At 39.2% G+C, this 27,605-nt stretch overlaps 1 protein-coding gene across 1 annotated transcript in view; it reads left to right on the plus strand.

The window, feature by feature from the left end:
• Positions 1-27,605, plus strand: part of CPED1 (cadherin like and PC-esterase domain containing 1) — a 330,727-nt gene that overhangs the window by 69,761 nt on the left and 233,361 nt on the right. The window contains exons 3-4 of the mRNA XM_066262182.1: positions 3,626-3,732; positions 12,607-12,682. Of these exons, the coding sequence (XP_066118279.1) occupies positions 3,626-3,732; positions 12,607-12,682 (183 nt within the window). The remainder of the gene's footprint in view (positions 1-3,625; positions 3,733-12,606; positions 12,683-27,605) is intronic.

Below are 27,605 nucleotides of genomic sequence, written 5' to 3' on the forward strand. Positions count from 1 at the left end.
GATTTACTTAGCGAGTGAACAGGCTTTGTTTTCTGCTGAGTTTCTACAATTCATTGTGACTCTGGGGTTTTTTAAAATCGAGTTTGAATATACTATATCACTCATGAAACAGAGCCTTTACTTTAAAAAGGGTCTGGGGGTCTCGGGAGAGGCAGTTGATGGCTAATGTTGGAGAAAGAAATGAACAGAAAGTGAAAAGGTCTACTAAATATTTAACTGGAAAATACTTTGAGGTAGAATTTAATGAGGGAAACAATAGGAATTGGAGGGATAAACATAGGAATTTTAAGTGGAAATAGTCAGTATTTTCCAGACCCTAGTAGCAAGAATTAGGTGAGAAGTATAAAGAGATGACTTGAAAATTTCAGTTCTAATTTATATCATTTTACAGAGAAATTTACATGCTATAGAGTATTTTTTAAATATTAATTTTGAATTTTAAATATTAAATATTTTTGAGAGATGATTGGAAACCCTTATGAATGTCAAAGAAAAAAGAACAGTGTGATGCTTTATAATATATCTTAAATTCTTTTTAATGTTTAGATCCCTCAAATATGTTGCTAAAGGCAGTGACTGGTCTTTCTATTTTTATTTATTTTTGCTATTTTATATTTCTAGCACAAAGTTCTTGCTCATAAAAGGTTTGTGATAAATTGAATGCTTTGAATTATTTAAAGGTGTCTTCTGGTTTTAAACATTTATGGCTATTTTTTTTTCCTGTCCAATACAGAAATTATGTACGTGTCCCAGGCAGTGAAAGGGGTCATGCCTCAGACTTGGAGGAGTATAAAAAATGTACTCTATTTCTAACACCCAAACAATACAGTCCATAATTTGAAAAATCTTGTCTTTGCATATCCTTATCTTCTTAAAATATTTGTTGAGTATATTATGACAGGAGGTTTCTTCTAAGGTTATAGTGTTTCCTGGGCTAGAAATAATATTGCATGAAACACTCTGTATGTTTTTCCTTTTGAATTCATATCAAAAGGCTTTGGCTGAAAATTCCAGGTGCACATTTAAAATAAAGTATTGGAATCATCAGAGTATTTGGATTGTGTAGACCCTTCAAGCCTAAGGCTGGATGGCAATTACATAGAGAAATTTCTTCCACCCTACCCCCAACATCGCCTGCACCATTTCTCCTGGTCCCTCTGAACTATTGCTCGACCTTCCAGCATCTTGGGATACAACAGCAAACAGAGAAGTTCTAGGACAAGAGTTCAGTCGCCTGGATCCTTTTGTTTGTCAGAGAAGTTTCTCTTCTAGCAACAGAACAATTACAGACAGAGAAAGCAATCTCCCAGAAACACAGAGCTTATCCAATTGTAAAAACCTTGATTAGTGAAGAGTGAAACTTCATTCCTAATTGTCACAGTTCACTCTTCCTTATCAATCTACCCCCCCACCCCAACCAAACTCCCCAAAGAAGCCCTTCTTTGAAAGTGTTACGATCTCAAGTGAGAAATTCTTCTGGAAAATTTTGTGAAGATAGGATTTGGAGACATTGATTATTTTCTGCCTTTTAGAAACCACTAATACCTTCTTGTGACTTGTGAGGTCCTGCAAAAATAGTTATTTGAAGGAATGTTATCTTACCAGTAGTCAACAAAGACCATGTATACAGAAATTGCATACTTTTTTTTAAACTGGATTTTCATCCCAAATAGGGAAAGTTTCTCAAGTAATATCAATTCCTTTATACATAACTTTTCTGGTTATTTTTGAGATATCTATTTGTGTATCTTCTCTGAAGTATTAAATATGTTTAAAGCACCAATATTACATATTGATACCTTTTTATATAAATAAATCAAAGAGAATAAGTGATATATGTGCAAAAGTTAATTTTTAAATGTTCAAGTATTATGCAAGAATATACTCTTCTGAGATTATTTTGGCTAGTTACTAGGATTTATTGGCAAAGAGCTTTGTCCTGGTTTTATAATGTCATTTGCTTTGGTCCATATTAAACTCTATATTTGGAACTAACTCTGTGCTGTCTATAACTAGGCCACAAATTTCTTTTGGACAAAACCCATCTTTAAAATTTTTCATTGAATCTTTTACTTTGTCAGAAATCTTATAAAAGTATACTTGATGTAGCCTGACCTGTGGTGGCGCAGTGGATAAAGCGTCAACCTGGAAATGCTGAGGTCGCCGGTTCGAAACCCTGGGCTTGCCTGGTCAAGGCACATATGGGAGTTGATGCTTCCAGCTCCTCCCCCTTCTCTCTCTCCTCTCTCTCCCTCTTTGTCTCTCTCCCTCTCTCTCTCCTCTCTCTCTCTTCTCTAAAAATGAATAAAAACAAAACAAACAAACAAACAAACAAAGTATACTTGATGTATAAAATCTATAAAAAACAATGGTGTTGCGGAAGCCCAGAACAAAATATTCAATGTTTTTTTTTTTTTTTTTTTTTTTCTTTTCATTTTTCTGAAGCTGGAAATAGGGAGAGACAGTCAGACAGACTCCCGCATGCGCCCGACCGGGATCCACCCGGCACGCCCACCAGGGGCGACGCTCTGCCCACCAGGGGGCGATGCTCTGCCCATCCTGGGCGTCGCCATGTTGCGACCAGAGCCACTCTAACGCCTGGGGCAGAGGCCACAGAGCCATCCCCAGCGCCCGGGCCATCTTTGCTCCTATGGAGCCTTGGCTGCGGGAGGGGACGAGAGAGACAGAGAGGAAAGCGCGGCGGAGGGGTGGAGAAGCAAATGGGCGCTTCTCCTGTGTGCCCTGGCCGGGAATCGAACCAGGGTCCTCCGCACGCTAGGCCGACGCTCTACCGCTGAGCCAACCGGCCAGGGCCCATATTCAATGTTTTTACTTCTTATCATTATTTGATTTTGCAACTATCTCCTATCATAAAAGACTTTATTTTTTTTCCTCCCAATCTCCAAATAAGTCTTTGTAAATTTATAAAATTAGTGACTTAAAACATTCCAAGGCCCTGGCCGGTTGGCTCAGCGGTAGAGCGTCGGCCTAGCGTGCGGAGGACCCGGGTTCGATTCCTGGCCAGGGCACACAGGAGAAGCGCCCATTTGCTTCTCCACCCCTCCACCAGGCTTTCCTCTCTGTCTCTCTCTTCCCCTCCCGCAGCCAAGGCTCCATTAGAGCAAAGATGGCCCAGGTGCTGGGGATGGCTCTGTGGCCTCTGCCTCAGGCGCTAGAGTGGCTCTGGTCGCAACATGGCAACGCCCAGGATGGGCAGAGCGTCGCCCCTGGTGGGCGTGCCGGGCGGATCCCGGTCGGGCGCATGCGGGAGTCTGTCTGTCTTTCCCTGTTTCCAGCTTCAGAAAAATGAAAAAAACAAAAAAACAAAAACAAACAAACAAACAAAAAAACATTCCAATTATTGTTTCTTAAAGGAATTTTATGATATTACTTCAGATAATTGAATTTTCCCTAGGATACAATACAAAATATAAAAATATTAGGTCCGGTAAATTAGAAAAGTTGAATTTTAGTTATTTTGAATATTGACCTTTAAACATACTTGGAATCATTGTTGCTTGTGTTTTAGGGTTGAAATAATGATATTCTTTATTCTGAAGAAGCAAATGCTGCCTTTAAGAAATCTGATAAAATGTTTTATTTTTCCATGCTCTTTTGCTATTAGGTGATTTGGGCTCTTGGGATCTGTTCATTTGCCTGTCGTCAAGGAAAGCTGGTGGAAAACCCTGCATGTCCAAGGAAGATGTGTGCCAGTTAGGTTTACATCAAAAGGTAAATTTTTTTTTTCAAATGTATACAAGATTATACCAGCCTTAGAGATATTACCACTGGTATTTCTCGTTCCATAATGTTAAAAAAAAGTCTCAAAAAAAATTAGATCCATTATAAGTTTGGAGAAAATTCTGTGGCCATGGCTTATACACTTTACCATAAAATGTTCGCCATTATTTGTTTGATAGAATCCCCCTCAACTTCAGCTGCTGCCAATAAGGACCCGGTTGTAACTAGCGGGACCCAAACCTTGATTGAGAAGGTTGATTATTGCTTACCTTAGACATATGTACATCCAAAAGTCTTTATTATTCTATGGATCACTGTTTTGATTTTTTTTTCAAAGTTAGAGTGGTATTCTGAATTATAATAAAATTTATAAATTTCTTATTAATTTTTAAAATGGACATCCAATATTTACTATCCACTTTGTGTGAATTTTTTTTTTTTTTTTTTTTTTTTCCTGAAGCTGGAAACGGGGAGAGACAGTCAGACAGACTCCCGCATGCACCCGACCGGGATCCACCCGGCACGCCCACCAGGGGCGACGCTCTGCCCACCAGGGGGCGATGCTCTGCCCCTCCAGGGCGTCGCTCTGCCGCGACCAGAGCCACTCTAGCGCCTGAGGCAGAGGCCAAGGAGCCATCCCCAGCGCCCGGGCCATCTTTACTCCAATGGAGCCTTGGCTGCGGGAGGGGAAGAGAGAAACAGAGAGGAAGGGGGGGGGGTGGAGAAGCAAATGGGCGCGTCTCCTATGTGCCCTGGCCAGGAATCGAACCCGGGTCCCCCGCATGCCAGGCCGACGCTCTACCTCTGAGCCAACTGGCCAGGGCCAAAAGTTTTTTTGTAAGTGCTTTTTAGAAAAGTTAACTAAAAAATGATCAAATGCCTATAATGTGCTAGTCACTGTGCTAGAAAACGTGCTGGTGCTCTATTTGGTACCTATAACAAGTCTGGGAAAGAGGTCATAACTAATAGGTCTCAGTTCTTCAGGCTACGCGAACAGAAGTTTTGTTTCTATAAGTTTCGATTTATCTTTCCCCGCCATTTTGTATATTACAATCAGTTCTACTCAATCACCTTTTGACATCTACTTCTATATAAGGTAATAATCCATACTAAGACAAAGCTTATGCATAACTGCCTAACAACTCCTACCAATGATAGGCCACCCCATATCCTCCTTCCTCCCCTAAATGCCTTTAAAATTACTATACCAGCCTGACCTGTGGTGGTGCAGTGGATAAAGCATCGACCTGGAAATGCTGAGGTCGCCAGTTCGAAACCCTGTACTTGTCTGGTCAAGGTACATATGGGAATTGATGCTTCCTGCTCCTCCCCCCTTTCTCCCTCTCCCTCCCTCTCTCTCTCTCTCTCTCTCTCTCTCTCTCTCTCTCAAGGCTTACTCTCTCTCCTCTCTAAAATGAATGAATGAATGAATGAATAAATAAATAAATAAATTAAAAAAAAGACAATTGGGGATTTCTTTAAAAAAGAAAAATTACTATAGCAACCACAAACCAGGCTGCTCTCCTTTACGAGACAGCCCGGCAGGTTTTTTCTCAATAAAGCCTTTTACACAGGTCTTTCGGACTCCAGTTGATTCTATCAACAGCCAATAGCTATTTTTCAGTAGTAACATAGTATTGTGGTTGCAAGCCTGATCACCTGATATTTCTGAAACTGACAGTCTTAATAATGCCTTTCTCTTTCTAACTCTTTACTCCCTTGGTCTTTGGGCCAAGCACATTGTTTTAGTTCTTCTTGTATATCTTTGGCCATTTCTTGTTGTTTCATTTTTTGTTTTTGTTTTTTCTTTCCTCTGCCCATTCTTACATTCTTAAATGTCCTTGTTCCTTAACACCACTCCCAAAGTTTCAACTACCATTTGTACTTGATAATGCCCAAATCTACATCTCAAGTTAAAAGCAGGTTTGCAGACTGGCATGTGCACTTGTAGGACCACTGATAATCCCGGGAAAACTGACTTCCGCTCTTGCATTTAGCAGCTTTGCAGAACTGCTGTTCTATTGCTCAAAGCATAGTCAGCTCCTCCGTCACTTCCTGAGATAGACGGCTGGCCTTCACCTTTTGAACCCTTCCTGTACTTAGTTATTGGCATTCCATCAATCACTAATATGAGGAATCTACATATTTCTTAAATACCTGTACTTAACACCTTTGCCCTGCTCAGAAAATCACTGTATCTTACCAGGGCTATTGCTGAAACTCCCTCCCAAATTTTTTTGAGGCAGATATTTTGCCTCTGAAGTTTATCCTGCTCACAGTTGTCACAGTGAAAAACCTAAAGTCTACAATATTTTCAGTGTGCGTCAGTCCCCCTCCCAGTGGGAGGCAAATGCTAGACTCAAAAGGATTTCACTGAAGAGAAACTAATGAAGGAGCTATTTACAGAGGTTTCGGCAGGAAAAGAGAAATTAAAAAAAACAAAACTGAGATACGAAGAACCCAGCAACATTATAAGATTTTACCCACCTTGGGTTTGAAGGGTATGAATAAGGATTGGTGCAGCAAAATCTAACGAGAGCTCTGGTCAAGGGAGTGAGGTCGGTGGAGGAGCTGGAAGTGTAGGGAAAGCCAGCCGTTGGCAATCACAGCCCTGCAGAGAGGAAGCCGGGAAGATCGTGCATAGCCGCTCTCCACTCCCACCGCCTGCCTCTTACCCACGCTTCCCACCCGTACCAGGAACCATTCAAAATGCTCACATATTTACTTAGGTCCATTACTTACATTTGAGGAGACTAGAGCACATGGAGGTTAAGAAAATCGCCTAAGGCCTCATAGCTAATAAATAAAGCAACCAGGATTCAAATTCAGACAGTCTCACTTCAAATCCTGTTTTCTTAACCATATCTCTGTAAAATCTTTCTAAATAAATATGTTTCCACTGCACTTACAGCCCTAGGCTAATAAATATTCTTAAAGAATACATAAATTCTAAGTGATATGTGTTAGATAACAGTCACTTTGGAACATAAATAATCTCAAGCTTCATGAGCCGTGACTTATTTACATAAACATAAATATCAAAACACAGTTGTTTCAAATTAGATGAGGATGTTGTAGGATTGTTAATAAGTGTAGAATGAACAAAGGAAGGGCACCTGCTCAAATTAAAATTACTAATCATGTCAGAGCTTTGGAATTTAAGTGCTTAATGAGAATGATCATCAGATGTGTTATAGAAGTCTCTCCGGTTAGGAGGAGAGTGACATAAATGTAAAACTATTGGTCCATGTGATGCCGAAAGTGAAGTGAGATCCACTATTTGAGGTAGCACTAAATTTAGTAACTGGGGCTGTATCTCACCTCTAACCTACAGGTTCTAGTGTTCCAAGAGGCAAGGGGTTGGTTTCTGGCTCTAAATGTTTGTAGGATTAGCAGCCCCTAAAACCAGGGTGCTATTTTTAGTACTTGGAGCCCTGACATGGCTCTCATTCTAAAGCACGCAAGGACATTTTCAAGCGAATTTGATGGAATGATAATTGTACATTAGAGACAGGGGGGATAAACATGCTTTACCATGTGTTCATCCAAAGTAATTAAGTCTTTATTCTTTTTAAATTTTTTTCCTTTGATGAGTTGTTTCTGTTCTTGTCATTAATTCCTTTCCATATGGGTGATTCTGAACAGCTTTAAGAGATTCTATTTTTGATCAAATAAAAGATGTGAAGGTCCGTTGTATAGATCCAATGAAGAAAAAAAGCAGTTCCCTAAGATACAATGTGAAGAGTGTGTCACTCTCAATGTTCACAAGTGACTAAAAGATGTTTTTTTACTTGAGTATTTTCTTACACTTTATGAAGAGTCTAAATTTAAATGTCTGTTCTCCTTAATGAGTTACTATAGTTTGTGCTTTTTATTTTTAAACACTTTCTAGCCTGTGGTGGCACAGTGGATAGAGCCTCAGACTGGGATGCGGAGGACCCAGGTTTGAGACCTTAAGGTTGCCAGCTTGAGCGCAAGCTCATCTGGTTTGAGCAAGGCTCACCAGCTTGATCCCAAGGTTGCTGGCTTGAGCAAGGGGTCACTTGGTCTGCTGTAGCCCCATGGTCAAGGCACATATGAGAAATCAATCAATGAAAAACTAAGGAATCGCAACAAAGAATTGATGTTTTTCATCTCTCTCCCTTCCTGTCTGTCTGTCCTTATATGTTTCTCTCTCTGACTCTCTCTGTCTCTGCCACAAAAACAACAACACCAAAACCACTTTCTAAATATTTATAATCAATATTATACTGTTGTTCTTACTAAATATCTCAACAAGAATGATTTTTTACTTTTGTTTCTGAGAATATCTAATAAATGTAATTTAGATGCAGATTAACACAGATTAGGATTGAAGAAAGTACACTGAGATTGAAATCTTTTTAAAGTTTTTTTTTTTCCATTGATTAGAGAGAGAAAGAGAAGGAAAGAGAAGCATCAACTCATTACACTTAGTTGTCCCGTTTAGTTGTGCACTCATTTCGCTTCTGTCACATGCCCTGACCGGGGATAAACCCATGATTTTGGCAGGCTGGGTTGACACTTTATCCACTGAGCAACCTGACCAGGGCCAGGATTAAAATTTTTTTAAAATGCACATTTCCTTTCTCCCAGTTTGATCTCAGAAATATCCCAGGCTCAAATGTTATGATCATTTTTATATTCATTGTAATCCTTTTAAAGTTATGAAAGATTTTACACCAAGAAAAACATCAGAACAGTTGTGTACACACACACACACACACACACACACACACACACACACACACAGTTTATTCAAACCCAATACAAGATGGGTATAGAAATGACTTTTTGGGTGGTTATGGTGTGTCAGTGTAGATTCATCAATTGCAACAAAAGCACCACCCTGGTGGGGGATGGTGCTAGTGGTGGGCTATGCATGAATGGGGCAGTGGGTAGATGAGAAATCTCTGCGCCTTCTGCTCAATTTCATTGTGAACCTCAACTACCGCCCCCAAATAAAGCCCAACAGAAAAATAGTTATTGCAGTGTCAAGCTGGGGAATCTCAGTGTAGAGAAGTCAACTCGACCAAGTAAACGCTTCTTTGATGATTGATGTTCCTCTTGATAATGAGGCAAATCTTACAAATTTTATGATGTACATAAAAAAGAGAATAAGGATACAGAAGAGCGTTATTAGATTTAATAATTAAAAAAAGTTAAGATACATGTCGTATGGTTGATTTGCCACAGCTGTACGACCCGTAACCCTCACATGTATTTGCTTCTTTGTGCTGAGTCATTACTTTAACTGCTTAGCTTGGTGCTCAGTTCCAGAGTAGAATGGAGAGGACATTTCTGGTGTCACGTGTCACCACCATGGTTATGTCATCTGCTGTGACCCTGGATTCCAAAGATTATACTTTGGAGGAGAGAACCCAAGAAGAGTTCACTGGGTAGGGGATGGGAAAATAGAAGGCAGAAGGGGTTGAGCAGTTGCTTTCCTTGGCTGAGCTCTGTGTTTTTGAAGCAAGTGCTTTGTTGACCCTGAGTCAATTCATCCTTCTGACCCAAGGTCTCAAATGAATAGTCAGTCATCTCTCTGATGCAACATAGTCACCTACTCTTCTGTGTGAAGCCGATGCAAGATGCACAATGTCTTTGCAGCATCCACACATGTTTCTGGCCCATAAGTTCAGCTGTCATTACCCAGATTACCAAGATTCTCCTGTCCCTTTTTATTTTGTAGCTTTTTCTTTTTTTTCTTTTCCAAGTGAGAGGAGTGGAGATAGAGGGACAGACCCCTCCGTGTGCCCTGACTGGGATCCACCCAGCAACCCCCATCTGTGGCCAATGCTCACAAGCAAGTTATTTTTAGTGCCTGAGGCTGAGGCTCCATGGAGCCATCCTCATTGACCAGGGCCAATGTGCTTGAACCAATCAAGCCATGGCTGCAGGAGAGTGAGAGACCGACAGAGATGGAAGGGGGGTAGGGTGGAGAAGTAGATGGTCACTTTTCCTGTGTGCCCTGACTGGGAATTGAACCCGGGACATCCACATGTCTACACTCTACCACTGAGCAAACCAGCCAGGGCCTCCATTTGTACCTTTAAGCATTTGCAGTGATAGCACATTTGCTTTGAACCATTCAAGAAGTGGGAGAAGTTTTAAATTGGACTTGTGAAAGTATACCATCTTTAATGTTCCTTAACAAATGCTGGTTCTCTTTCTGGGTTCTTCTATAGTTAAAGGTTCTACTTAGTCAATAGCAACTGAGTTATGTTGTCTGATGTAGGAGAGAATGGTTTAAGTTTATTAACATTTAAAGTTTCTTACATCTGAAAAATTTGTGTATATTCACTTAAAAAAAATAACCCCACTCAAACCTTTGTTATGAGTTTCCATATTTTTTTAGTCTTTGTCCCTGACCTCCAGTCTGTCATAGAAATTTGGAATGGAAAACTTCAGGACTTTATGAAAATTTTATTTTTCCTACATTTAGTCTCTGAACTGTCTGTATTACTTTCAAATGTGAGAAAGGCAGACATCTCTAAAATCTATGGTGCACCATTCTTATAGTCTTTTCTCACTTCCTAGGGCAATAAGAATGTAAGTGATCTTTACAGACTTTCAAATGAAGTTTTTAGGAATGTTGCTGGTACAGATTCACAGAGTGGGTTCTACTGAATTCTGGGCTTCATCCATATATGACCTGGGATGAAGTTTATGGTTTACAGAATAAAGAAGGGGCGTTACCAGGATTGCAACAGTTGGAGAATATTTAATTGGTGCACTATTTCAAAGCACTTTAAATCAACCATTAAGGAAAAAAACACTACAACTATGATTGAATGATTGAATCGATAAAATCTTAGAGCAGAAGTGGAAATTAAAAACCAAAGGCTCTCTGACCTGTGGTGGCGCAGTGGATAAAGTGTCGACCTGGAAATGCTGAGGTCGCTGGTTCGAAACCCTGGGCTTGCCTGGTCAAGGCACATATGGGAGTTGATGCTTCCAGCTCCTCCCCCCTTCTCTCTGTCTCTCTCTCCTCTCTCTCCTCTCTCTCTCTCTCTCTCTCTCCTCTCTAAAAATGAATAAATAAAAAAATAAAAATAAAAAATAAAAAAAATAAAAACCAAAGGCTCTAGGCCCTGGCCAGTTGGCTCAGTGGTAGAGCGTCGGCCTGGCGTGCAGCAGTCCCGGGTTCGATTCCCGGCCAGGGCACACAGGAGAAGCGCCCATCTGCTTCTCCACCCCTCCCCCTCTCCTTCCTCTCTGTCTCTCTCTTCCCCTCCCGCAGCCAAGGCTCCATTGGAGCAAAGATGGCCCAGGCGCTGGGGATGGCTCCTTGGCCCCTGCCCCAGGCGCTAAAGTGGCTCTGGTCACGACAGAGCGACACCCCGGAGGGGTAGAGCATCGCCCCCTGGTGGGCAGAGCGTCGCCCCCCTGGTGGGCGTGCCTGGTGAATCCCGGTAGGGCGCATGCGGGAGTCTGTCTGTCTATCCCCGTTTCCAGCTTCAGAAAAATACAAAACAAACAAACAAACAAACAAAAAAACCCAAAGGCTCTAACTTCTTTCTTTTACAAATGGAGAAAGTGAGAGAGAGATGTGCTCAAGGTTACCATTCTGTTAGGGCAAGAAGCGTGGCTGCAGCCCTGTTCCTGGCTCCATGCTTTGTTCCCACGGTGACAGAGTTGTTTTTATCCAATCATGCCAGCAAAACATAAACTACACTATTTTAATAATTTAGAATGAATTAATTCAAAAGCACCATATTTCACCATGTATAAGATGCACCATTTTTTGAAAAATTTGGGGTCTAAAAACTGGGTGTGTCTTTTACTTGCATTTCCTGCTTTTTTCACGCTTGTTTTTGCACTCATTGTTGGAGACAGTGATTCATCATCAGAAACAGATGAGGCCAAGCTAATGGATGGGGGTTGTGACAGTGATGAGGAGTTGTATGAATTTTATGATGAATAAAACTTGAGTTCAATAACTTTATGTAATACATTTTTAAAAAATTTCGGGCCCCCAAATTAAGGTGCATCTTATACATTGGGAAATACGGTAACCAGTAATTGTTCAGAAATGAATCTGATGTTCAAGCTAGTTTACATTGACCTCTCTCTATTGGTTGTAAGAAGGCTTTCCCATACTTGGAATTATTTTTGAGATTTTGTTGATAATAGCTAGTTAACCATTCTGTAAATTCAAAAGGGGAGAAAGTTAGTTTGCTTGAATCTTTATAAGTCAGAGTATGTATATATATATATATTTGAATTTGTGGTAACATTTATGAAGGTTTTTAAGAGCAAATTTTTGCTAAAATAGAGTTTTGTGGTGATGGGGCTATATCTGGAAGCAATAATGCCCTTCGGTGTAAAGTGAAAACCATCTATGCACTTTTGAAACAGATTTAGCACCAAATTTCCACTAAATGTCTATGATTCAAATCACTGAAGGCCCATGGAACTTTGGACTTTAGTTGACTTTGAGGTCTGTTCAGTACTATTTTTTGCCAAAGCTAAATTTGAAACTATGAAGTTATTTGTGCTACTCAGTTTGCCATAAGAACATCGTTATTTCCTTTTATTTCTAGCAAATATCATGGCTTTGAAATATCTCAAGGCTTTTTCAAAAGTATTTCCAAATAGTTTGAAGATTTCTAAGGGGTAGGTTTTAATTTTCTGTATCAAATAAACCATTTTATGATTCTGGATCAACATGTTGACCTGCAGATATTTGAGGGTAGGGTGTGGATGGGGTACACAGGCCTTCACAGCTGTGTAAAAAATTTGGGGTCTAAAAACTGGGTGTGTCTTTTACTTTGTGTGTCTGGGTGTGTGTTTCCTTTGCTTCATGAATGCCTAGCTCACTAGAATCTTCTTTATTCCTTCCAGGTAAACATATTACCAGAAATACAGCATCAGCTTTGCAGAAAGGAAGGACTATGCCAAATAATTCGCAGATTTCCAGGTAATCTTTCCTTTGCTTCCTTTTGCATAAACATGTGAGACATGTGGGCTTCTGAAGGGGACACCATCTGATAGCTGAGGTCTCAAGTCAGCCAAGTAAGCTCCTTTGTCTACCAGTCCTGCTATCACAGATCCTCCAGCATCCACAAGGTTCTGCCAATAGGAAGACCTTGATAATAAGAAATAGGTGTAGCATTTTTCTTTTAGTTTTGTTTTCTCTCTTTCTAGATGAATATTCCTTTTCTTCCTATATGTTTGTCTTTAATACATTTGCTGCTTTATTTTAAAAACAATTGTTATAGTACTTAATTATATAAAACTTGAAGTTAAGAAAAATGTATTTCTTCATGATTAGGTGATTCTGATCCAAATAAATGTGTTTCTTCTTTTTAAAATCCTCTCAATTTGTTTGTGTGTTTAAGATGGGATAGTGAAGGAGTAAATTCTATATCTTTTCTTTTTTTTTTTTTAATGAGAGAGAGAGAGCACAGGGACATACAGACAGGAAGGGAGAGAAATAAATGCCAAACCATAGTTATGGCATCTTAGTTGTTCATTGATTGCTTTCTCATATGTGCCTTGACTGAGGGGCTCCAGCTGAGCCAGTGACCCCTTGCTCAAGCCAGCGACTTTAGGCTTAAGCCAGCAACCTTGGGCTTCAAGCCAGTGACCTTTGGGCTCAAGCTCACACCATGGGACAATGTTTATGATCCCATGCTCAAACGATGACCCCACACTCAAGCCGATGAGCTAGGAGTTTCAAACCTGTGTCCTCAGAGTCCCAGGTCAACGCTCTATCCACTGTGCTTCTGGTCAGGCTTAAATTCTATGTCTTGATATCATTAGAAATTGGGGACAAAAATTACTATCTAATTTTCTCATATGTTTCCAGAATGGAAAACAACAGCAACAACAACAACAAAAGCATCATATGCATCAGACATTATGAGTCTTTATAGATGAAATTATAGCCTTTTTTAAAACTCATCAGTAAAAGATTCTTCATATTTCTTGTTGAAAACCCAGTTAATGTTTAAGGCTTATACCCTTAGAAAGTATTTCACTATATAATTAAAATTTAGATCTACATAGCTTTAATTATTATTATTATTTTTGTATATATATATTTTTTTTCTGAAGCTAGAAACGGGGAGAGACAGTCAGACAGACTTCCACATGCGCCCGACCGGGATCCAACCGGCTCGCCCACCAGGGGGCGACACTCTGCCCATCAGGGGGCGATGCTCTGCCCCTCTGGGGCGTTGCTCTGTTGCGACCAGAGCCACTCTAGCACCTGGGGTAGAGGCCAAGGAGCCATCCCCAGCGCCTGGGCCATCTTTGCTCCAATGGAGCCTCGCTGTGGGAGGGGAAGAGACAGAGAGGAAGGAGAGGGGGAGGGGTGGAGAAGCAGATGGGCGCTTCTCCTGTGTGCCCTGGCTGGGAATCGAACCCGGGACTTCTGCACGCCAGGCCGACGCTCTACCACTGAGCCAACAGGCCAGGGCCAGCTTTAATTATTTTTAAAATTAATTTATATCCAAATGAAAATTGAAAACTAGTATCTTAACTCATTAGCTTTTCCATGGGGTTTTCTGTTTCACACCAACATTAACCACATTGGTATGTCCTATTACAAATACTACAGCCTTCTACTGTTATTTACCAAGGATTAAAATATCTTAAATGAATCAGCAATTAAACTTTTAATTTAAGATACTTGTCTAAATAATAGCTGTATAAACTTGGTTCTGTAGTTACTGTTTTACATCATAACTGACTCCATAATCTCTAAATTTGTTTTGTTTTTGTAAACATCAGCCAGCTAGTTTTTTATTTTAAATAAAAAAAGTAACATTGTGAGGAGCAACTACAATAATTACTTCCATTAATACATTACTAATAAGTATCTGGAAATACAGTTAAGGCAATTTAAAATAAAATTATTTACATTTTGAAGAATGCCTACAGATATTTAAGTGGTTTTTTGTTGTTTTTGTTAGTTATTTATATTTCAAATGGTTGACTTAGAACATTTTTTTTAACATTCAAATTAGCAGGATAGTATCATGAAAATAAAAGCCCATTCATAGCCACAGATGAATGATAAGTTTATAAGTTTATATTTTATATTTTGCTTATTAAAGTTAGAAAGTTCTTGTTTTCTTTTGCTTTATAAGTTCTTTATTTTTAAAAATTTCTGTAAGTTCTAGATATATATCTCTCCTCCACCTTGTATAGTGTGTTATTTTCTATTTCTCTTTGTTACTAACAAGATAATTTATGGAAGACATAGCCTTTTCAATGGAATTATTTCTCCTATCATGTTTTCTTAGCTGTGTAGCTTTAAACAAATATATCTACAAAATGGTTTTATGATTTAAACTTTGTAAGCAATAGGTTTTTTAGTAGACTTTTTCTGTGACTATATAGTATATTATATATAAATTAAGTATTCATAAGATTAAAAACATTTTATCTGTTGTGAATACTGAATATTTAATATTAAATGCATATTAGATTATAACATGTCACTACCTAAACATATAGTACCATTAAAATGGTAAGATAATAAATGAAACACAATACTATATAATTTAACCATTTTATTTAAAACCAAAGTGGTCCATGTCATTTTAAGCTGTGTCATATTTGGAGGTAGACAAAACACAAATTTTGAAACCATAGATTTTTAGCTTTGACTCCTTATTAGCTATATGATTTTACTTCAGGGTGGTGGTGATACTTTTTGTTTGTTTTGTTTTTTAATCTATAAAGAGAGGATAATGAGACCATTTCACAGATTAAATTAAAAAATAAAGCATATAGTGTGTGTGTGTTTGTGTGTATAATTTGATTTGAAGAATAAAGACTATTGTATATTACACTTAAACATATAATACTCAAAATGGTAAGTAGATCACCTTAGGTTTGAAAAATCAGGCAACACGCTACTCAATACTTAGTATTTTCTTTTCTTTTTATGTGATTGATTATCAGTAAAATTTTATGGTTCTTTCAAAAAGTATGAAGAATGTGAGATATCCTTTTACTTCTAAGCTCACAAGTCATCCTGCCTCAGCTTTATGGGTGCTGGCAGGAGACACGAGACTCCTGGGTCAGAGACAAATTACTCTATTATTTACAGCAATAGCTGTAGTTAGACTATCAATATTTGTACTGGTTCACTGACTTCCAGTTCCCATAGGGCAATGTGAAGAGGGTAGGTGACACTTGTACACTGTATGTTTGTGCTTCAAGAGAAAAACTCCTAGCTTAGGGGGTTTGACTGTTTTATAATGGGCAGTGAACATGCCTGTACTTTGCCCCAGAGGGAGACATTATTTTTGTTATATTGGACAGAACCTTCTCTTTACTTTGTAGTGAGATGCCATCTCTATATTTCAAAGCTATCTGCTATATAAATATCTATGAAAATATACTTCAGAACAAAGATCGTCAGTGCCTCTATTTGCAAAATGTGCAGAAATGTAAAAGATGCAAGGAGAAATGTCTCTCAACAGTTTCAGAGATTGAACAAATTGTAGCTCTGAAGTTTAATCAATGGATAATTCTGAGCAAGATTTAAAGCCTAGGTGTGCTTCAGTTTCCTACCTATAAAAATAACAATGTTTGGCAATGCCAAGAGTCTATGTTTCCACTGTGCCTTTCTCCCATATAGACATATTGTCCCAGGTTTTGTCTTAAACAGGATATAGACAGGGATGCTAAGAAAGGATGGGTGATCGTACTGGTGAACATGGTTGAGACCCTGCAAATGTAGCAGGACAAACGGCGCTTGGATCAGACATAGAGGAGTGTTTGCAGACAGCATGTGAAACTCGCATTCTGTCCCACTCCAAAGCTAAACAGAGTGTACCTGCCATAAGACTTGTGACTCACACTGAAAGGCACAAACCCATGGAATTTTTACTGGCTAACACACAGATTTATTTTTATCTTGCCATTTAATGCTTTGCTTAAAAAAATAGTTTTATAATTTTCAGTTGGCCCAAAACTTGTTGCTAATGTTTTTTGTTGCTTTGTATTAAGTTTGGATATATGATAAAAATGATATCTTTTCCATATTAGAAATACAAGTACAAAAATAACTTTAGAGCATTCTTTTATTTGGATTGTGAATTGTTGTTTTTATTCTTTGTGCAGCGTTGCCATACAAAGAGTCAGGGTTCAGACTGAGCCAAATTTTTGGCTTTTACTCATTCTTTCCAGTGGTATTATCTTAACTGTGAGCAGTGGCTTTCATGTGAAGTTTGAAATTGTCCCCAAACTTGTATGCAAAGATAGTATTTTGAACATTTTAGGATCTGTGTCATTATTTTTTAGTAATGTGAGCACATTAAAAGAAATGAAATAATAAGCAATAACTTTTGTTGCATGTCAACAAGACTGGACTTTAAAAAATTATAGGTAATTACTACCAAATAGAAAACATATTTATAATAACATAATTGAAATTATTTTTAAACATTGACCAATTGTAGTTATTTATCTCTCATGGCATTGATAGTTGTTTTTACTATTCTAGGTTTTAAAATTCTTATTTATCATATGACATCAGTGAAATATTGTCCTGGAATCAGGTAGCCTACCTTGAATTTAAACAAAGCAACATGGAAATTGTCAATGCTTAATACTGTTTAAGGATTTTAATTGCTTTCATTTTTTCCCTCCTCTCTGCTATAACTTGGAGGAATGTTTTTCTGTACAAGAAATGAGACAGTCCCAGCCTTAAAGAATATTGGAAACATATTTCCATGAGGTGATCAGGCAAATTTTAGAGAAAGCCAGTTTTCTTGTTCTCTGTGCTCTCAGGCGCTGCCAACCATCTCTGTTTCCTGAACACTCTTCAGGCTTCTGTCTGTCCAAAGACTTCCACTTCCTGTTTCACACGCGATTACGGTTTTATCTTATACACAAAACATTCTTTCCCCCAAGCAAAACTCTCATCTCTTTAGGATGACTGACTTCAGCCTGGTGATAGTAAAAAGTAACCCAATGGAACAAATGCAGACTAAACTATAACCTTACTCCAGTCAAAAGACCCTTAGATGTATTTGCATTTTTTAAAAAGAAGCCTGTAAACCAAATAAGTTTCTAATAGGTAGAATTTCTGGAAGTGCGTTCAAATTCTCACTGAATTGATCAGCAAGTCATCCACTCCCAAAGCTTACCTTACCCATTGATGTGTCTCCATCTCTACCATAACCAGCTCAGTGCAAGTCCACATTCTGTCAGACCCTTCCCACTTCCTTTCTGTTCATGAAAAATACAGTTCAATACTGAGACTACTGCCAAAATGCCCTTTCTTCTATCTCCTTTGTAAATAAAACAAGTTTATTAGACTTGTTCACAGCAATCTGTCTAGGGACTAAACAGTGGGGGCCAGGTAATTAGCTTTCTGATATTTTGACTTGATCCAGGGACCAGTTGTTATCTAGAACAGATGTCACACACCTCAACATTTAGAAGGGGCCTGGCACATGACATAAAAAAATTCATAACAAATTCAGAAGTTTGAGCGGCTAGATAACCTACACATTTGCAGTAAGTGGCTTGTCATCAGAGACATAGATTCTTTAACATGGCCCATTTGGTCTTTAAGAAAAGGAGTAGAAGACAGAATACAGGAGGCAGCACCACGTGGCATTACCCAGCTATACTTCAGCAGTGTTGCAATGTCAGAAACTTAAAAGTTCTCTCCTGTTTCTCATCCCCGTGAAACTCAGGTACCTGTGAAATTCAGATCCTACCTCCTTATCCCTGTACTTTTCCATGCTCTTCCCTTAGCACATCTTTTCATTTCTCTAAACCAGTGGTTCTCAAAGTGTGTGCCAGGGCACACTGGTGCGCCCTAGAAGATTTCTATTTGTGCCCTATTATATTCCAGAGAAATATGTGCCTATTAGGGCCAAAAAACCAACAGGGTTTTTGGAGTTTAGATTTTTGGGGGACAGAGGTGTGGGGAATTGGCTGTAGGTTGACAGTCTGCCTGACCCCCCCCACGTCACTTGCCTGATTAGGTTGCAAAAGGCTGTTACACTGTGGTGCTGGATTGTTTACACTACCCTCCATGTTCCCTGGAAAAACTGGAGGCAAATTTCTTCTATCTTTTGTTCGGTGTAAAGTTAAGATGCTATGTATGGTGGGGGTTTTCTACACTCAACACAATTAAGAGTAAAAAGGAGGAATTCTTCAATGTATTGATGAGGAAATGAGAGTTTGCCTTTTAAATATATGCCCAAACATTGAAGAAATTGCTAAGACACATCAGGTTTATGTTTCTCATAAACACAAGAATGCAAAAACTTAACATATTTATGCTGGGACCTGCTGAATTTACTAAATCTTACTAAGAATGTATCTATATATATAAAAACATTTTTGTCGCTTTTTTATTTTTTAATCCCTTTTTTTTGTAAATTCTAAAAAGCATAACTCAAAAAATGTAACAAAAAAGTTTTTAATGTCAGAATAAATTTAATTTTGATGTATTTATTTCACTTAATTACCATAAAAGCATGCTTGGACTTTGTATTTTTTCTTTAATATTTGACTTAAATATTATAACATATTTCTCAGAGATTTGTATATAGTGTTCCTACAATTATTTATAGGATTTTAAATGCGCCCCAACTTCAAAAAGTTTAAGAACCACTGCCCTAAAACCTTGGTAATTCCAGCTTTGATTTTCCTCACAAAATAATACTTTTGTTAATCCCTGAGGACAATGAAGCTGGGTTTTCCACTAAAACCTTAATCTCTGGAGTTGAGAGGGATTGTCAATATCTATTCACTGCTCCTTACTATTACCTCCCAACATTTTTTTAAATTATTATTTTAAAAATATGTTTATTTCCTAAATAAATTTCATGTGCAAATGGATCTTGCTTTGCTTATTCAACATATTTAATAACAATATTAATCACCTTGCTTAACTTCTTCCTCTCCAATTCAATTTTCCCACCATTCTTTATTTTTTGTATTTTTTTTCCCGAAGTTAGAAGCGGGGAGGCAGGCAGACAGACTACCACATGTGCCTGACCAATATGCACCCAGCATGTCCACCAGGGGGCGATGCTCTGCCCATCTGGGGTTTTGCCTCATTGAGGCAAGAGCCATTCTAGCACCTGAGGAGGAGGCCATGGAGCCATCCTCAATTCCCCAGGGCCAACTTTGCTCCAATGGAACCTTGGCTGCGGGAGGGGAAGAGAGAGACAGAGAAGAAGGAGAGGGGGAAGGGTGGAGAAGCAGATGGACGCTTCTCCTGTGTGCCCAGACTGGGAATCAAACCCAGGACTTCCACAGGCTGAGCCAATGCTCTACCACTGAGCCAACCAGCCAGTGCCCCATTATTCTTGTCAAAATGATATTTACCCTGAGACCCTTTCATCATCTGAACCTCACAGCTCCTTGATTTCATCAAATCAATGATTTCATCTCCCATCAGCTACAGCTTCCCAGTTCTATGACATTGTTCAGGGACTTAATCACAGAGGACTACTTCATCTGTGAAAGCAGAAACAAACTGGTTCCCACTTTATAATCACAGCCTTTCTGGCTTCTCCATTTCTTCAATGTGCCTGAGCCTTGAATCTCAAATGATGGTTGATACTCCTAAATCTGCTACTTTCTCCGAGTCTTGTCAGCCCTTTTTGGTCATAATTTCTTTCCTACTGAGCCTGGACCACTTAGTCTGCCATGTGAAGTATTTCCATGCAAACACCTTCAACATTCATATTTTTCTTCCGCACCCCTCATTAAGGCAGCGATGTTCAACCAGTGTGCCATGAGAATCTTGAAAACATGCAACACTTGATTATATATTTAGTCAGGGACACTGACCTCTTCTTTTCCTAGATTATCAAATAAAACAATGACACCAGCCAATACAGCAATAGCCATTTAATGTGAACGAGTCAAAATTATAACATTTTTTGTCAGATCAGTAAAAAAATATTTTTTGTGTAGTTGGTATGTATGCATGTGATAAAAAGGTTGAAAAGCACTGTTTTAAACCATTTATAGAAAAACGTCTTACAATCTTATTTCTCTGTTCCACATAACAAACACTAGAGAAAATCATACAAGTTTGCATTCACTTCCAAAGTGTAAGAGTCAGATTACTCCTGCAGTTGTCAGCTCAGGCACCATCACAAACACAACTGACCAGTGGAGCTTGAAGCAATTTCTCCTCATTTTTCTCTAAAATAGTCATGAAAAAAAGAAAAGACACAAAAAATGTAACAACTACTAGCATTCACATTATAGGAGGATATAGGAAGAATTTCCACGTGTTCTAAGGCTGCTAGCAGTAAATTATAGGTTTTTGTTTGTTTGTTTGTTTGTTTGTTTTATATTTTTCTGAAGTGAGAAATGGGGAGCCAAAGATAGACTCCCACATGTGCCCAACCAAGATCCACCCAGCAAACCCACTAGGGGATGATGCTCTGCCCATCTGGGGCATTGTTTTGTTGCAACCAGAGCCATTCTAGCATTTGAGGAGGAGGACATGGAGCCATTCTGATCACCTGGGCCAACTTTGCTCCAATGGAGCTTTAGCTGCAGGAGGGGAAGAAAGAGATAGAGAAAAAGGAGAGAGGGAAAGGTGGAGAAGCAGATTGGTGCTTCTCTTGTGTACTCTGGCCGGCCAGGAATTGAACCTGGGACTTCCACATGCTGGGCCAATGCTGTACCACTGAGCCAACCAGCCAGGTGTTCTTTTTTTTTTTTTTTTTTTTTTGCAAGAGAGACAGGGACAGAGAGAGTGACAGAGAGAAGGACAGATAGGGACAGACAAGCAGAAAGGGAGAGAGATGAGAAGCATCAATTCTTTGTTGCAGCACCTTAGTTGTTCATTGACTGCTTTCTCATATGTGCTTTGACAGGAGGACTCCAGCAGAGCCAGTGACCCCTTGCTCAAGCCAGCAACCTTGGGCTCAAGCCAGCGACCTTGGGCTTCAAGCCAGTGAATTTTGGGCTCAAGCCAGTGATCACTGGGTCATATCTATGGTCTCACGCTCAAGTTGGCAACCTCTAGGATTCAAACCTGGGTCCTCTGCATCCCAGTCCAACACTCTATCCACTGTGCCACTGAGTAAATTATAGTTCTTAATGCTTTGTTCAGATTGGTATAAGTGGAGAAGACCCTGTCCTCCATAGTTGGGGGAGAAAAGCTGGCACAAGAAAAGCTGTCAAAATGTGCAAATGGTTTGGTTATGATTTGTAAAAGAATGTCTCCCAACATTCTTAGACAGCCATCAGTTGGGTTTGATAAATTAGACACTAAGTAATGGAACTTAATTTGTCATTCAACTGTAGGTCTCAGGAAAGTCAAGTGGTTGGCCAAGGATACATTTCTTTCAAATTAAGCATACTGTTTCAAAAATGAAAAAAATATAAAGAAGAAAATTAATATTCTGAATTCAACAACCCCAAGATAATTACTTGGAACATTCGTGCATGTGTTTCATATTGAAAATCTAAACTATTATTACTCAAGAATGTCTTCTAAATGAAGTCTGCCTGTTGAAGTGAGCTAGATGTGCTCTTTGTTTCTTTGTACTTTATGAAAGCCTCCATCATAGCCAAGTCACATTGTATCTTAGTTGTATTTGTGTGTGTTTATCTACCCTGAAGGACTGAGACTCCTATTTTTCATTTCTCAAGCTCAGTACATGGTCACAATTCCTGGTATATAATAGTCACTCCAATATTTTTCAATGAAAGACTTGAGGAGATGCTAATAGAGAGAGTTAGAGTTGTGAAAGGGGGGCCCTGCCCATCATCAGGGAGTTTGGCAGTGCTTGGATGGATTTATCCATTTACCCACTAAGAGCTCAAAACTGAGTAGGTGTTATGGGTCAGAGAAGAAATGCAAGAGAAGGTGAAAACTGTCTCATTTCTGTAAGATATAATTACCCATATGGTGTAATAAGATATTTGCATCTATGAAAGAACGAGAGAACTGTTATTATATATACACAAGGCAGACTGGCATCAATAAATTACATGGTGTAATACCAACTTCTAGGTGATTACCATTGCAGCTGAGACACTGATCACCTATTGCTGTCTAAGAGGACAGACTTCACACTTTCTCACATTGTTGATTGATCCTCATTCATGCAGGCTGGAGACGGACATATATGTCCCTTAGGCAGGCTCATATTTTTGTACCATTTCAACTCCAAATACTTTAAGTGTTTGTTCACCATTTCTTTAGAGGAGAAACTAAGTGCTGAGTGCCAGAAGATGCAGTAGGAAGACAATGGTGAGGGTTCACTCTCTTTACTTATCCAGTAATGTTTTACTACTTCTTATAGATTAAAGCTCAAGGCAGTTTTCTTCATCGTAATGGTTCTGCATTTAAAGCAGAGGAGATAAATCCAATACTTATTGCTGACTATTATGCTTTGGCATTTTTTCTCCATGGATTCTGTGAAGGAAAGTGAGTGTCTGAGATGCAACCAGAAAACCTAAATCAAAAAGAAAGATCATTGATCTAGATTACAGTGAAAGTCAGGTGGATTATTTTTCTTTTTTAAACTCTAAACCTTAAACAAAAAATTTCAGAAGCTCTATCTAATGAAGAAATGTGACTGCTTAGATTAATAATGGAGAGGAGCCTGACCTGTGGTGGTGCAGTGGATAAAGCGTCAACCTGGAAACGCTGAGGTTGCCGGTTCAAAACCCTGGGCTTGCCTGGTCAAGGCACATATGGGAATTGATGCTTCCTGCTCCTTCCCCCTTCTCTTTCTCTCTCTCTCTCTCTCTCTCTCTCTCTCTCTCTGTGTGTGTGTGTCCCCTCTCTATAATGAATAAATAAAATCTTTAAAAAAATTAAAAAAAAATAATAGAGAGGATCCTCTCCTCGTTTTCTCTCCATTGCCTTTTCCTTCCTTCCTCCTGGTAGCCCACGGGAAGCAGCCTCCTGACACCTGCCCAACTCCCTAGAAGCTTGGGAGAGTTCTGCCTGGGAATAACTACTCTAGATAAAGAACTCTAGGAGCGAGACATACCCACAGTGAGGTGGGATGTACTTTTTTATTTTTTCTATTTATCATGCATGAAAGTTAGCAGGAATGTTATTCTGTTTCCTTCCTGTGTCCTGCTGAGGTCTTGGACCACTCATAAGAAGGAAGTTGATGAAAATAGAAGTCAAATATTAAAAATGATCAAACATGCATTTTTAACATTTCTTTTGCCTTCCTTCTTATTATGCTTTTATTATACTAGTAACATACATTCATTACAAAAAGAATAGAAACTTCAAATAAACAAAAGAAAAGAAAAAATGTACATTTAGTGAAATTATACAATTTTTCATACTTTATTCATGTACAATTTTTATATACTAAAGTATTGTGCAATTCAAGTATAAATGAATTATGGCATATTTATCAGTAAAACACTATAAAGACATTAAAAGTTATGGTGATCTACATTTACTGTCATAGAAAAATATTTATATCATATGGTTGATTTAAAAATAAAAATATAGGCCCTGGCAGGTTGGCTTAGTAGCAGAGCATCGGCCCAGTGTGTGGATGTCCCGGTTCGATTCCCTGTCAGGGCACACAGGAGAAGTGCCCATCTTCTTCTCCACCCTTCCCTCTCTCCTTTCTCTCTGTCTTTCTCTTTCCCTCCCGCAGCCAAAGCTCCATTGGAGCAAAGTTGGCCCAGGCACTGATTATGGCTCCATGGCCTCTGCCTCAAGCACTAGAATGGCTCCAGTTTCAACGGAGCATCGTTCCAGATGGGCAGAGCATTTGTCCCTTAGTGGGCTTTTCGTGTGGGTCTTGGTCAGGCACATGGAGGAGTCTATCTCTCTGCCTCCCACTTCTCACTTCAGAAAAAAAAAAATAAAATAAAAATATAATTTATATTATTATATATCTTGCCTATTTATACAATATCTATGTAAAATGTATATTATGTTTTAAAAATATATATTTACATATAGACATACATTATATTAATTTACTTAGACATATATTAATTTACTTAGCACTTACGATATCTCTATAAAAGAGATAACACTATTATTCCTATTTTATCCAGTTTTGTGGCTGAGTAAGGTGATTTTTCCAGGAACACATGGCTGACAAGTGATGTCTGCACATAGACAGTATGACTCTGGAGACTGTTTCCTTAACTCAGGGGTCCCCAAACTTTTTACACAGGGGGCCAGTTCACTGTCCCTCAGACCGTTGGAGGGCCGGATTATATAAAAAAAACTATGAACAAATCCCTATGCATACTGCACATATCTTATTTTAAAGTAAAAAAACAAAACGGGAACAAATACAATATTTAAAGTAAAGAGCAAGTAAATTTAAATCAACAAACTGACCAGTATTTCAATGGGAACTGTGCTCCTCTCACTGACCACCAATGAAAGAGGTGCCCATTCCGAAAGTGCGGAGGGAGCCGGATAAATGGCCTCAGGGGGCCGCATGCGGCCCGCGGGCTGTAGTTTGGGGACCCCTGCCTTAACTGCTCCACTGAGCCAAACTCCTCAGGGTGGCCTTGAGACCTCGGTAGGCTGAGCAGTCTCCCATTTCTCCCTGGTCCCCCTTGCTTCCCCACCCTGACTCCCTGCCCCAGCCAGTCCCTCCCTTCCCTATCCCTTCAACAGCACACTCTGTTTCCTTTGTTTCTTCCTGCCTTCACTCTAATGGCCTCATCTTAATCCATTTCAGATTGACCCTAGTGACCTCAACTTAATCATCTCTTTCAAGACCTTTCTTCCAAATATAGTCAATTCTGAGTTACCGGGTGGTTAAAACCGCAACATATAAATTTTAAGGGGATGCAAACCAGCCCATGACAGCCAGGGGTGGGTGGAGGAGGCAGGGACCTGTGATTGACAGTTCTACCAAATCCATACAGATGGGAAGAACAGATCCTCAAAAGAAGAAAGAGATATTGTACAGACAAAGACAACAGTTATCTGTTATTACAGGTCTTTGGTAAATATTGATTGATTGGTTAAGATAAAGCCCATGAATTTCTTTAGGCAGCATCAGCCTCTTCCCAATTATTTCAAAGAAAGGAATTATTTCTCTCTCCTTCTCTTCAGCACCAAGAGCTCACTACTCCCCATTGGGCCCGAGTAACCTCCTGCTGATCTGTAACGATCTGCTCTCTGTGCCTGGACCCCAACTCACCTGTTCTCAGAATGTGACTCTACTCTCCAAAGCTAGGAAACTTCAACTGAAATTAAAAATCCTATTGATTAGAATTTTAGAAAACATTGCAGACCAGTCAGAGCCACATGGAAACAGTGGAATCCTGCAAATGCATCGATCACTTACACAGTCTGACCTGTTCATAAAATTCATCACTGTCCCCGGGAAACGTAAATCTCTTAATTAAACAATCACAGCCAAAATCAAATGGATATTTGGGGGACATGATAGCCTTGCTTCATTTCCTTGAAAATGGGGGAAAATATCTGCTTGCTACTTGGAAACTACGTAATTCTTACTTCCATTTGGCATTTCTTAAAAACTGAGAGGCAAGCTTGTCAGTGTGTCTGGGATACTTCCTGGCTGGTCACTGGAGGATGGGAGGGAAGATCAGTGGTGGCTGGTAGCCCTGGGATATGTGGATGAGCATGACTTTTGGACAACTCACTTCTTCTTGTCTTTGGGAGAAGTTAGAGCTGACTCAACAATATCCCCTGCTCTTATGTTGCTCAGGGCTTTGTACATTTGGTATCAGACCAGTTTGAAAGGGAGAGCATGTCCATTTTCCAGTATACATTTGGTAGCTTTTTTATTTCTCTGAAGTTATGCTAAAAACTGACTTGCTGAGGAAGCTCGTTCATTCCTCTGCTCTTTGGTAGGGAATGCTCTTTGGTAGTCTAAAAGGTCTTGACCTTGTAATGTTGAAATGATATGGTCAAAATTTACATTTCTAGATTATGACCTCTTTCAGGTCATCATGTAGGTATATTTGCTTATTTTATTTAGAGAGTTTGTTATCTTGTGCCAAACACTGTTACACACTAGTGACAACAGTTTACACCAAACTCATACTCTATGTGATTCTGGTTATTAATTCTTATTTTCAGTAGACCATAAACTATATTTGTGCTTCATGGATTTGGTTGTCCTGTTTATGCAACCTGCATCTATGAGTCAATAATGTATTCCATCAATGTTAGACCCATTCCATGACACAGAATGTAGCCTGCTAAAATAAACTATACTATTTTTGTTTGCATTTTCTTTCTTTTCTTTTCTGACAGAGACAGAGAGACACAGAGAGGGACAGATAGGGACAGATAGGCAGGAAGAGAGAGAGATGTGAAGCATCAATTCTTCATTGTGGTTCCTTAGTCTCCTTAGTTGTTTATTGATTGCTTTCTCATATGTGCCTTAACTAGGGTGCAACAGCAGAGTGAGTGACCCCTTGGACAAACCAGCAACCTTGAGCTTCAAGCCAGCAACCTTGGGCTCATGCCAGTGACCATGGGGTCATATCTATGATCCCATGCTCAAGCCAGCGACCCTACACTCAAGCTGGTGAACCTGTGCTCAAGTCAGATGAACCTGCACTCAAGCCATATGAGCCCGCGCTCAAGCTGGCAACCTCTGGGTTTCGAACCTAGGTCCTCTGCATCCCATTCTGATGCTTCTGTCCACTGTGCCACCGCCTGGTCAGGCTGTTTGCATTTTCTTCAACAAATATATCACCTAAGCAGTGATTTTAATATTTCCCCTCTTTAGTTCTTTCTGAGTCTCTGTTTTTGCAACAGAAATGTTTTCAGTGCCTCTGAAGTCTTGATAAGATATCTAAAGAACATAACTTGCTAAAGAATAGATTTAAAAGTTCTTACAGAAGTGGCCAAACTTTTTGTTTTTGAAGCCACTGGAGACTGCACTCCTGGAGGATTA

The sequence above is a fragment of the Saccopteryx bilineata genome, chromosome 2 (genome assembly GCF_036850765.1).
Source record: "Saccopteryx bilineata isolate mSacBil1 chromosome 2, mSacBil1_pri_phased_curated, whole genome shotgun sequence".
NCBI lineage: Eukaryota > Metazoa > Chordata > Mammalia > Chiroptera > Emballonuridae > Saccopteryx > Saccopteryx bilineata.